This window comes from Lepisosteus platostomus, chromosome 21 (genome assembly GCF_059453375.1).
Source record: "Lepisosteus platostomus isolate fLepPlt1 chromosome 21, fLepPlt1.hap1, whole genome shotgun sequence".
NCBI classification, from domain to species: Eukaryota; Metazoa; Chordata; class Actinopteri; order Semionotiformes; family Lepisosteidae; genus Lepisosteus; species Lepisosteus platostomus.
In genome coordinates this window covers 3,882,298-3,894,615 of record NC_142631.1, presented here as the reverse complement: position 1 = coordinate 3,894,615, position 12,318 = coordinate 3,882,298, and the positions used below count along the sequence as shown (strand labels likewise).

General features: G+C 43.1%; 1 protein-coding gene across 7 annotated transcripts in view; it reads right to left on the bottom strand.

Moving 5' to 3' along the window:
- The window catches only part of strbp (spermatid perinuclear RNA binding protein), a 126,340-nt gene extending 118,915 nt beyond the window's left edge, over positions 1–7,425 (bottom strand). For 4 of the 7 annotated variants that reach the window (XR_015928946.1, XR_015928947.1, XM_088615297.1 and 1 more), the window contains exon 1: positions 6,600–6,882. Coding sequence is in view for 4 of the 7 variants with exons in the window: in XM_088615297.1 (XP_088471423.1) it covers positions 6,600–6,867 (268 nt within the window). In the remaining 3 variants the exon portion in view is untranslated. Of the gene's footprint in view, positions 1–6,059; positions 6,169–6,599; positions 6,915–7,322 lie in introns of those variants that run through there. The other 3 variants (XM_088615302.1, XM_088615300.1, XM_088615298.1) reach the window with 3 other exon arrangements.
- Between the last annotated feature and the right edge of the window lie 4,893 nt (positions 7,426–12,318).

Sequence of the window (12,318 nt, the reverse complement as noted above, 5' to 3'; positions counted from 1 at the left end):
GCTTTCCCCCATCAATTTAAAAAGCTATTAAGCTTTTTTATTAATGAATTATCATTAAAAGATGTCTCACAACTGAAAAGACCGCAACAATAGCGAATGGAACAATCATATTTTGAATTCTGGTTTTCATTTTGAGCAGGTCTGTGTAGAGTCATCTGTCCAACAAAATAAAAACGGCCTCTTCTGCCTCATCCTCAGAATGTGCTGATCGCAGGACGTCTCTCTGCCATTTCACATACCTTACTTGGACAATTCCTGCTCAAGACGGGCTTAATCTTTTTCCAGCGTTACAGATCTGTATCTTGAGCTACTCCTTCAAAGCCTGGCGTTAAGACTCCGGCTTTTTCCGATGTTTATATCCCGCTGCTCTCTCCGGTCATCTGCCAGAAGTTCGGGAAGAGCTTCAGGAGTTTTATATTACAACACAACCAAAGCAAACATAATAAAAACAAGTTTGCCTAAATCCCTACAATTTTCCAAAAATGTCCATGAAATAATCTTCTTAATCATAGTATCATATCATTTTTTAATTACTTATTGGGAACAATGTCAAGACAAGGAATCTTTTCCTTCTTTGGGTCTGCAGACTAAAAAGACAGTGTAAAACATGATATTCAGTGAAATAGCTTAACAGCCCAAGTAAGGTTATCTGATCGACTTCTTAGAAAAGATTATTCCACTTTGAGTGTTAATTTACAGACACCCACAGCTCTGCAGGAACTTTGCAGCTAGAGTTTTATATTTTTTCCCAGGGAATCATAGGTTTTAAGGAGTAAAAAACTGCTACTACTGTAGGTCCTACAAACCACATCTTGCACGACAGTTTTGATTGAATTTCAGCTCATTTATTCCCATAAATGGCTTACGGCTTTCGGGTACTAATACAAATTGCAAGGAGAAAATGTTACAATATCAAATATGTTTTTGCAATAAGGCATACTTCAAAACTTAAAATATTCCTCTTTTTGGAATCGCAAGAAAAGGCAGTCGAAGGAACGCTGAGTCAGGTCCCATCTATGCGCCACCTTTTGACGGCGGACTTTTAAAATCCACCTGGGGGGGAAAAAAAACCCACTTTTTTCATGCAAAATAAAATCTTAAGCAGTCTCTCCTCCACAAGCAAGCATCTTAATAATGAGCAACTCCGTCAGATACTGCGAACAATTCAGCAAAACCTATATTACACTTTCAAAATTAGCATTTCCTGTCACCTCTTTGTACGAGCCAAAAATAAATCTTGGCAAGGAATACATGAGCAGAGCCTGCAGTCACAGCAAGAGCACGAGGCGAGGAAAACTAATACATTATTTAGCATTGCTAAGCACAGGATCGATGTGAGCTAACCATATCAGTGCAGCCCGCTCCCTGCACCTTAATGAACCTTAAAGACCCCTCTTTTATCCCAACATCGCACCAAAGCTCACCATTCCTCACCGGTAGCGGTCTACAGACGGCCACACGACAACGAACGCACCGGAACAAGGTTCCTTCCGGAAAACATTCATTAGAAATGGATCGCCACCATTGCTCATCGGAATTTTATGGCAATTTGTCATCAGAATTGCATGGTAATCAGCCGTTCCTACCCACCCACACAATGACAGACCTCTCGAGTTAAATTCTGAAAACCCAAAAATAAAACGCACACATGCAAAAAGCCAAACTGAATCACCACAGATCTCATTAAAATGTCTGCTCTAAAATCGCTGGAGAATTTGCAGGCCTAGAACAGTGGATCACTGACGATCCTCTGTTTTGCTGGACACGTTTGAGCTTATTCAAAGCAACTACAGTGCACAGATATGATTTTTTTTTTTTTAAGTCTGTAGTCTTTCATAAAACAGGGAAACCTGTCAACTACAGCATGGCAACACATTTCCTGGGAGAAATGAAGAGTGAATTTTCTGACTATTGAATTATTGTCTAGGAGCATCTCATGAACAGCACCTATCAAGAAAACCCTATTGGAATTGGTACAAAACCTTGTTAGTGGAAAATTTCTCCTACTGCTACATTCTGATATACGCAGAACTGCCACTGGTGGTAGCTAGTTCTAATGTTTCCAGTGTCAATGCCCACACTGACTGCTTTTTCATGTAATGATTTAGGTTTATAGCAAGTAAAGGTGAAACAAGACATAAGTTGGACATCCACATCTGACCAGCTATTAGATTTTTGATTGGACTCCCTCCAGTTCATCCGTTTCCCGTTTTCAAGAGATGCATTCAGCCTTCTTAGATGAAACTATGCCCTGCTAATGTTCAGAATATCCATTAAACAAAAAGACCAAGATCTTGTCTCATTTTTTAGCTTCACAAGCAATCAAGAAAAAGACATCTTCAGAGCCATTTTTCCCCATCCTATAATAAACCTCCCTGCCAAACCCTATTATTACACTTATGCTCTGCTTTCTGATAAAACAAGGAGCAAAGGTCTAAATGTTCTTTAATACTTGGCTTTTCGGGTTTTTTCAGCGCAGGTAAACAACTTGGCCTGTCTGCCACACAGCAAAGTACAAATTTATCGGGTTCGATGCCACAGTATTCCATATAATTTCCGTAAGATTGAAGACTTGAGACTTTTCCTTCATTTAATATTATACTATAAATGGACAGTTTGATTTCATCGGTGGATAAACAAAGCTGTATACAGAAAACAGACCTTGAAAACGTTCAGTGAGTTTCATTATAACACCTAATCACAGAAGCTTCATGCATGAGTGTATAATACAGACAGTATTTGGTGTACCTTGATAAATGAGGCTTAATCTTAGGTAATGGTTTTAGAATGTAGTTTTTCCTATTACACTCTTACAGCATGAGCTGAAAAAGTACCAATATTTACAAGACCAAAGCATGGGACTTTATTCAACACAACCCACGATTTAAACACTGAAAGCAGCACTGGTGTCATCTTAAAAAGCTCTTAAAAGGGCTGTAAAGAAAAACAAATTTATACGACAGTAGCCCAACTCCACAGTAATTTTTAAGTCACTTCCAACCCCAACTTGAAAGAGCTCAGATCAACACTTCTGCAAAATGTCAGCCAGAGCTATTGTTGCTCCAAGCTGCACTGGCTTTGACAGCCACACAAGAGGGGAGGAATGACGTCTTTTCAAACTGGAAATCAAAAAGGTGTAACATATCAGCCTTCAGCAGTGTCAAATTGCAATGTCTCATCAAACGCAGCAGTTTTCCCAATTAATCCCCAAAAGCACAGCACCCGATTTGCAAAATCGCGCCTATGACCCTTAATTCGACCTTTAACCACCTGCCTGACCCAGTCAAGGTGAAAATATACTGCAGCTGCTTAAGAGCACTTTCTATAAACACAGACTGGTGGGGAAGAAAAAATAGCTATGCATGTTAACAATTTAAACGTCTTCTCCAGCTGTAATGGCACAGAACAAAAACTACCCACACAAAGGGAAAAAAAAAATACTTGCAGAAGTGGTTTCATTAAAATATCGGCCACAACACTGAACGGTGCACAATGGTGCCTTTACAAGACTCACAAGACTCATTTTCTGCACTGTCTCCCCGAAACTCGCAGAAAACGTTGTCGATGTACGCTATGATATATCATATATGCTGCTCGAGGCAGGATAACGCTTACAGGTGCAGGCTGCACAAGGCACGCGCAAACACGCTGCCGCACAGAATGTATAAATTCTGCTTTAAAAGAGGCACAAGCACAATACGGCCTTCAGAGGTCATCCAACATTGACAAACGCTAAAGAATCAGACGGCAGATTGGTGAGGTTTATTTTCAGCAGTCCAACAGACAGTTCAGAAAATGTCATTAACCGCAAAAGTTTGTGATAAGGGCATCACGCCAGAGGTAACCTCAGACTCCACACAGCCTGGTTCAGACATAACTCAAAGGCAAAACCTGAAGACTGCCCAGGAAAAGCGGCCTTCAGGTACATACCCAGCGAGTGAAAGAAACGACAAACGTAAAGGTTACAAACAACAGGATGGGCTTGGGCCCATCTGGGCCTGCCCGGCCGCCTCTACTTAACATTTCACCCCTGCGGACTTTCGGAACACCCAGAGCTCAAAGAAATGAGTCAGCTACAAAGCTACAATTCTAGACAACCGGTACAGGGACAATCCTTTAAAAAGCAAAGTAAGCACACAACGTCCCTCAAGGCAGCGACGTCCATTTCAGGTTTGACCAGTAACAGACGCGCACAAATCACAGCGAGGGAGCAGGAAAAACGGCTCGCTTTGTACTGCATTTAACTTGACACCCGTCAAGCAGCCCATTCAAAACAATGAGTCAGGCCTGGATCACGCAGCACATGGTTGGAGCTTACATAATAGCCCTGAGCTCCAGAAAAACAGGAGTGGAACAGGACAGGCCACTGACATGCCAAAAAGTCGAACACATCCGAGCTAAAGCCTTTGGTCAGGTTGCACCACTCTCGCAAAATATCTTAGGAGAGACATTTGTACCTGTTGAAAGATGCAGGAATGCAGCTCCACCAGGAAGCAGTAAACACTGGCACTGCATTGTCGCAGCCCGAGACGTTGGGGAGGAACGTGCGATGTGCGAATGAACTACCCGGGAGGATGAAGGAATCCGAAAAGTCCACAAGCTTTCTCCCGCAACGGAGAGACAGTCTGAGGGGTGATGTGCCCGGAATTGCTGGGACGGAAATCATTCCTTGCATTCACAGACCGCCCCTCATCCCCAAGGACCCCCAAAGCACTTCACAGACTCAAGAAGGAGACTACTTCCACCTGAGTGGGGTTCCCAGCCACTCGGCACCCCCAACTCCCACCCCGCACACAGCAGGTCAGGGACAGACGTCCGCAAGCTCTTCGCCGGTTAAATTAACGCACAACCAGACTGGAATCATGACAACCCAGACAGACCTAGTGCCCGTCCATAAAGGACAGCCTTTATGTGCTACAGAAAAAGACTGTGCATACATGCTAACTTTTTTTTTCCCCCACTCCTATTGCAATGCAGTTGAGAGGGTTGTTTTTTTTTTTTTACTATGCTAAACGTGCAATTGCAGATCTGCTTTTGATCAAACTGTGAAAAACGCTGCGCAGCAGTCGTACACCAATTGTACGCATCTCCTCTTCTCCCCTGATGGAACAAAACGGTGTTTTAAATATGCACTCCCTAGGTAAATGGCCCTTTTAAAGTGCGTTGCAGGGGCTCTGGACTCAAAGCTCACTAAACACCCAAGTTTGTTTTGTTTTTTTTAGAGCTGTAAACACAGCCAGGAAAATAAATTAGCAATCGGCACAAGGAGATTATTATTTTTTTTAGCACGGGGGGGGGAGTTTAACAATTTTACGGCGCAGCAAAAGGGCAGCGCAAAATCTCATTACCGCAATCATCTGTGCTGATCTATATTTAAAAAAAACCCAATATTTTACGAACACAGGGGTATCCCATGGCAGCACAGTGTAGGAGGCGAAGAGAACCGAGGTGGATTCAAGCCACGGTTAACCCTATATACAGTACCTCAGCTGTACAAAATGAAACTGAGGGGGGCGTTCATTCAAGTTTCACTCCAGCGTGTACATCGGAGAGGCCGGCTTTACGCTAGTTCAAGGACAATGCGTCAGGCTAGCAACACAGCCCGATCAATTATTTAAACCTGTACGTCTGACGAGCACACGTCCTGTGGCTCTGGGAGAGGGCACGCCACAGCACCTGCTCCACGCCAGCCCACACACACGGATCACGAGTGCCGCTCCAACTAGGAAAAGAGCCGAGATGCCACCCCCCAAGCTAAGCTGTGGGAGAGCAGAAGAGGAGACTGCGCCCTGTTACAAGCGTGCCCTCATTTCCACGCGCGACGTGGATCTCCTTCCTTCCCCGTTTCAGTTTCTGTCCCTGCTCTCTCTCCCCCCCACAGAGATCAAGGAAGCGGCGCACCAAAATGGAGAAACTGTAAAATTACGACACCTGTGCTCTGGTCTGGCGTGGAAGTCGCGGGGGGGAAAAAAAAGAGGAACCACCACCCCCCCCTTTTGACACACACTGCCAGCCTGCGCTGTCTTGTTAAAAAAAAAAACAAGGGGGTGATTTCATACCGCCGAGGTCTTTGTTAATGAAGGCACGCTTCCACTCTTTTCGCTGGCTTCCGTGGAAGTCGAAAAGCAGGAGGGCTGGTTTAATACCAGGTATTCCGTCATTTCGCTGCTGGAAAAAAAAAACTGTTTTGTTTGTTGTGGGTATTTTTTTTTAATAACTAGAACTTAAGCCAAGAGGTACTTCCGAAGACAGGCAGCCAGTCTGTTGACGCCGGTCGCTATGCAGTTTCGTACTGGCGCCGTCCTGAGATCCGCACCACGGGCACCCCAGTTCGGCACACTCTTCGTTTTTTTTAATTTATTCTCCAATTAACAACGGCTTCTCTAGGGGAGAGGGGAACCGGGGCTACGGAGTGAAATAAATAAAAAAAATCCCCCGATGTTTTTCTCGTCCTGGCGTGTTATTACCGCTCGCGTACGCCGCCGAAGTTCGCCGACTTTCGGAAACGCGCGGGGACGCTTCTGGCCGGGGGTCGCCCGGAGGAAACCGAACCGAACCAAACGCGCAGCTCGCTTTGCCCAACGCCGGGTGATACTTACAGCTTCGCGGGGAGCGCGGCTCAAAAGTGGGGCTGGAAATCGGGTATAAACCGGGGAGAGGAGGAGGAGGAGGAAGAGGTGGTGGGGTAAAAGTTTGAATAACGATGCATCCACTCGCGTCCGCGTCCGCGTCCGCTCGGGTTGCTGTGTGAGCCGCCTGCCGGCCTCTTCGCGGACACCATCTGGCAGGAAACCTGCGGGCGCCCGCTCTGCGCAGGCGTGCTCTCCACCAGCGCAACACTCGCAGTGTGGGACCACTATCTGGCATTGAGGGGCCGGAGCCCCCCAACAGAGCAGCATGCGGTCGTCCGCAGAGCCGGCTAGGTGTGCTCCCCCCACGCAACCGCCGGCATCGCCACTTTGCACATCCCTAACGCGGCCCGTCCGCAGTCGCCCGCCCCCACCACCCCTAAACTGTCACAACACTCGCCGCACTTTAATTTAAAAAAAAAAAGAAGGGACACAATTGGCCAGAAGACCCTAAAGATATTCTGAATTTTGCTGAAGTTCGCTGGGGGGGCAGCCAGTGTTTCAGAAAGCAGTTCTCCGCCGGGCACGGCGTGTGTGCCCGTGCGTTCACACACTCCAGATATAACGATGCTTCACCCCCCTCAAATTCTTCTTGCAGTCAAACCCTCATACATAATTCAAACAGCCCGCATCAGAAAAGCTGTCTCCACAATAGCCATCGTTTCCTTTTTTTTGAAATACACCAAAAGTTACCATCAACACCATCGCCAGGCACGTCTGGGCTAGACCCAGTCCTCCAAAATGCATCAGAAAATGTCCAGCAGCGGGGACTGTACAGCACGCACATTAGGTTAGAATGTCATTACCTAACGCGCAGAGAGGTCCTGCCAAGAGATTGTTTTTATGAGGCAAAAACCACGCAAGCTCTCCCACGCGTTACCGTGAAACCCCGCACAACCGTGACGCCCGCTCCTCGCGCGATTGCACTGCATTTCCCAATTAAGAGTGTTAATGGGTGTTTAATTGCCCTACCCTAGTTGCTCCAGCCTCCGATACCTCCAGTCAAGTCAGCTTTCTCTTTCTCCAGCTCCTCTCCAGCGGGTTAGACCACGGCTTGGTTCACGTGACAGCGCGGGCCTGCCCTAATTGGAGGACTAGGACAGTCAGCCATCCCCTCCTCTCTGCACCTGAGAGAGGCGGACCGATCGACAAACGCAATAATCACACGGAGCACACTTAGCGGCGTGTTCCCCCCCCCTGGCTGTGGTGCGCTGTCCAGTACTTCATTGTTCTGGGGAAGGGGGGGTGGGCAGCGCGTTTGCGTGGGCTTTCCAGTAGGAGAGAGAGAGACGCATTAGTGCGCAGCTCAGCTCTCTGAATAACAGGTTCCCCCCCGCTGGAGCGGAGAGGACGTGTGTGTGACCTGCCCTGAAATTCACCAAGTGCGCTTACAACCTGCCTCGCAAAGCCGGCGAGAAAAGTTGGTCCCCCCCCCCTCCCAGCGAGGGAGGCACAAACGCAAGACGTTTTGGAAGTCCGAGTACAGGGCGTTAAAGCCACAATACAGGAGTCCGTTGCTTTCTGCGAAGCCTTTGTGTTTAGGGGGTGGTGCGTGCGTGCTCACGTTAAAAAAACAACAACATTTTAGTTGTGCCAAATGTGTGTGAAACACCGAGAACACCGCGTACTCCCAAGTGCCAAATGCGACAGGACATATTTGCATAAATCCAACAAGATTCCTTCTTGAGTACGAGGCAAGGGCGCTGGGAAACTTTTGTTTTTTTAGAAATCGTTTTAGTAAGGTAAAGCAGGTAAACATTAATAAAAAAAAAATGCCACTGTGCGGGGGACAAAGAAACCAGATTCGACTTATGAAACTTGAAACACGACTTCAAAGCCTGCATTGCGCAGTCCCCGTGCCTTCGTCTCGTCCTCCGAAGTTCCTCTGTTCCTACATCCCTGGTGATTTTCCATTGGCTTTCTGCTGAGGTCGCCACTCCTGAAACACCCGGGAGACCGTCATGATGAACTGTTCGGTCAATGGAGCCACTGTGCTGACAAGATGCCTTTATCAGCAAACGACGCCAGGCTTCCGCGAAGCAGACGACACACCTGTGCTTCCAAGCTGTCGTTGCGTAAGAGGAGCGCACTGTAGGAGAGGCGTCAGAAAAACACACATTTGCTCCGCAGTGTTTGATCATTGTAATAGCTAAGTAATCAATGTTGGTCATGAGTCTTATAAGCACCGGTATTAACAAATGGTGGGGTTGGTTTATATAAATCTCCCCTTGTATTTTTTCAAATGATTATCTGGTCAAGTGGGGGTGCACCTTTGTAGCCAAATTTCACATTTTCTATTTCTGGAAGGTTTTTGTTCGTCGCTTTTTAAAATGCCGTTTCAAACTTAATATGACGTCCTGCGATTGACCCTCCATCTGTAACTGCCGGCCAGATTTCTTTTCAACGCCCAGATGGAAGTCGTACGGCAGGTAAACAACGTGTGTTCAAGAACCCAGGCACAGCCATACTCGGAGTTTTTACAAGATGTTTTTTTTAAGTAGGTCATTGTAATCTACACTGACAGGTCTGTCTAGTATGATACTGCAGAGGTGGTAGGAATGATGACTTGCTGTCCTTTCATAAACCATCAACAACACTGACATATCTGAAATTATCTATACACAGTACAACATTTAATACTAAAATACGTAATCCCATATCAGAATATATTTAGGCTATGATTACTTGCAGGGAAATTGTCCTAGAAAATATAGGTCTCTTGAAGGCTCAAACCCCTTTTCTTAATAATGAGCAACTATTTATTCCTAACGCGTAATGAAACATTGAAACTAAAATGTTCATTTTCTACAGTACAGCATTAATCATAGTTGCAGGCTGAACCTAAAAACGTCCTACCTAAAATAAATCATTACAACATTTACAGAATAGTCAATCATGCTTTGAATACCAAAATGAATGAATATTAATGTTGTTGTTTTTTTTTACTTTTAAGTCGCATATATACAGTCACATATCACATACAGAACTTAAAGTTAAAACTGTTTAAATCACTTTCCTTGAAATACATTATTAATGTAAAAAAACAAGATTAATTGCAGCAATTGTGTCTTTCAAAATTATTAGCCGCTTTGTAAAAAAAGTTGAATGCATTTGTTTGTAATTAAACCTATTTAAAGAATATAATAAAACTGATTTAGTAGAAAGATAAACATAACTTTGTTTTCAGGAACTGTGAAACTTGTTTTGGTTTATTTAAGTGTGTTCATACACTATCTCAAAATTTCTGTATTTGGAAATGGAAATGAGTAGGAAACTATTCCAAAATGATATAAAAAACACAAGACAACAAATGAGGCTGAATGTACAATTTAGGGCTGAATGCAGAAAATGAACGTGATTATGATCACTGTGCTTTCAGAATGAAAGTCAGATCGTTTTTTAAAACTTGTTTCTAGGCAAGGACATAAACACCAGAGGAAATATCTCTAGCCTGCACTGAATGTGGTTTTTCCTGTCTGGTTGAGTAACATCTCATGTGAAGTGTGTTTTAAAAGGAAAAGTGCTTTTGACAGAAATTCACCTAATAAGGTATGAATGCTTATTTATAAAATAAATCATACTGGAACCTCATGTTGCATTTGGGTAGACTGCAGTGAAGGGATCTGCTAGATATGATTATTTTTCAGGAGACACAGACAAAACCTTATTTATAATTCTCTCTGTCCTATGCTACATACACATACTGTATATAGTAGGTATCATTTAATTTATTCGTGTTTAAGATGTCTAAATTTGCATCAACTTTCAGTCACCTGCCTTTGAAAACATAGAAAAAGTGTATGTTGTTTTCACTACAAATCATTTTATACATACTCTAAAAATGTCATCTGTAAAATATGTTAATTTTCCAGAATATTGTGCTTCACATTTTTTTCTGTTACACTTTAATATACTTTGCAGTGATTTTTTCACCTTACCAATGGAATTGCTGTTTCTCAGAGTGTAATCATCTGTTTCCAACAGTAGCACTACTCTTGTCTGGTGTTAAAGCCTGGTTTCTTTGTTTGCAGTGTCTTTGTGTTCTATACATTAACTGAACAGGAACAATTGAATTTGGGGTTTTCAAATAAGCTATTACACTCTCCATGGAATGTGATAAAATGTGTTTGTGTTCACTCAGGAGTGACAAAGAGAAGAAGATTTCACGAGTACACAATTACCACAGCCCTGGAGCAGGCTAGGCAGAAAACAGACAATTTAAGGCTTCGTCTCAATTGCAGCTGTTTTTACTGGTATGTAAGCACAGGTAGAACTTTGTTTTAATAGACACAATTAACCCAAAAGTGTTCCTTGTAAGCGACAGAATCACTCTTGTTACATATCCACAGTCCACATGCTGCACAGAGATAAAAGTTCACCAGGTTTTCAATAATACTTCCATAAATAGATTCACTGACAAAAGTGGATAATTACATAAAAACCTGTGACTATAAAACACTAATATGAAATATATTTCTCATTTTTAATAGCACCATCCAGATGTCCTGTTAATGCGCCATGTCCTCCAAGCAACTTAAAATGTAAACCTTTGCATATAGTTCTCTTTAGGTTGGTGTGGAAGGTTGTGTCTAAGTTATTATCTTTGCAGTCAAGGATAATGTCAACATCAAGTCAATATTTATTTGATTAAGCCCAGTCTTAGTACTTAACATGTCACTATTTTTTTTACAGAAGCAATCGTATGCCACATGTATTTTTGATTTACCAATCTGGTCATTTATAGTATGTTTTAACTTCCATCCAGAATGTCTGAATAATGAAATGTCACTAAAATAAGGATGAATGTTTATTGTTAATTTACCTCCTCAGCATCCAACTGCTTTTCAGTAAACAATTCAATTTTGTGTAATTTAAGTGGATAGTAACATAAGTTATTAAAGATCCTATCTGTACTAGCTTGTGAATATTGCCCATGATGTATTGAAGACATTTTCCAAAAGATGCACATGAATTACATTCATATTCAAGGTATTTGCAGAAGAGATCAAATCTGGGAAATACATTTTGTATTCCAATGTGAAAGAGAAAGGAGTAGGTTTGGATAAACGATGTATCTCTTCAACTCAAAAATGCTTTCAAGTTTTGGTTTTAAAAAGTCTCTTTAGCTTTTCTTTAAGACAATAAGGTAGACCTTTCAGAATTCCTCCTTGCTTTCTTGTACAGTTAATTTTTAAAAAATAAACTCATTCCTCACACAGCCTCCGTCAGATCTACTCTCTACACAGAGGAGAAAAGTCAGAATGATGTTCTACATTTCGGGTTTTGATCTGGAAAAAAGCAGTTTGTAACCATAATTAAAAACAATGTATTGAAATTGTTGGGTTTTTTTTTTTCCTTTCAGGCTCCTGTATGACTTCCTACATTGCATGTCAACAATATGGAGCCTTACAAAGAGTGAGAGACTCCCTCACTGGGTTGTTGTTTCAAAGTCCAGGACTGGAAACAAAAGTCTGGAGTGTTAGTACCTGAAATTAAGAAAACAATGGCAGTACAGATGGTCAGCCATCTTATATGCCTCCCAAGACATAAAAGCCTGACACTTGATATTTTTCAAAGAAGCCATTATACTACTTTAAGTGCAGGGACAGCACCTTTGGAATAGTGCAAATGAGATTCAGCTTGACATTTAACACAACATTTGACAGCCTGAAGAGGCAGTTTGAGTTTC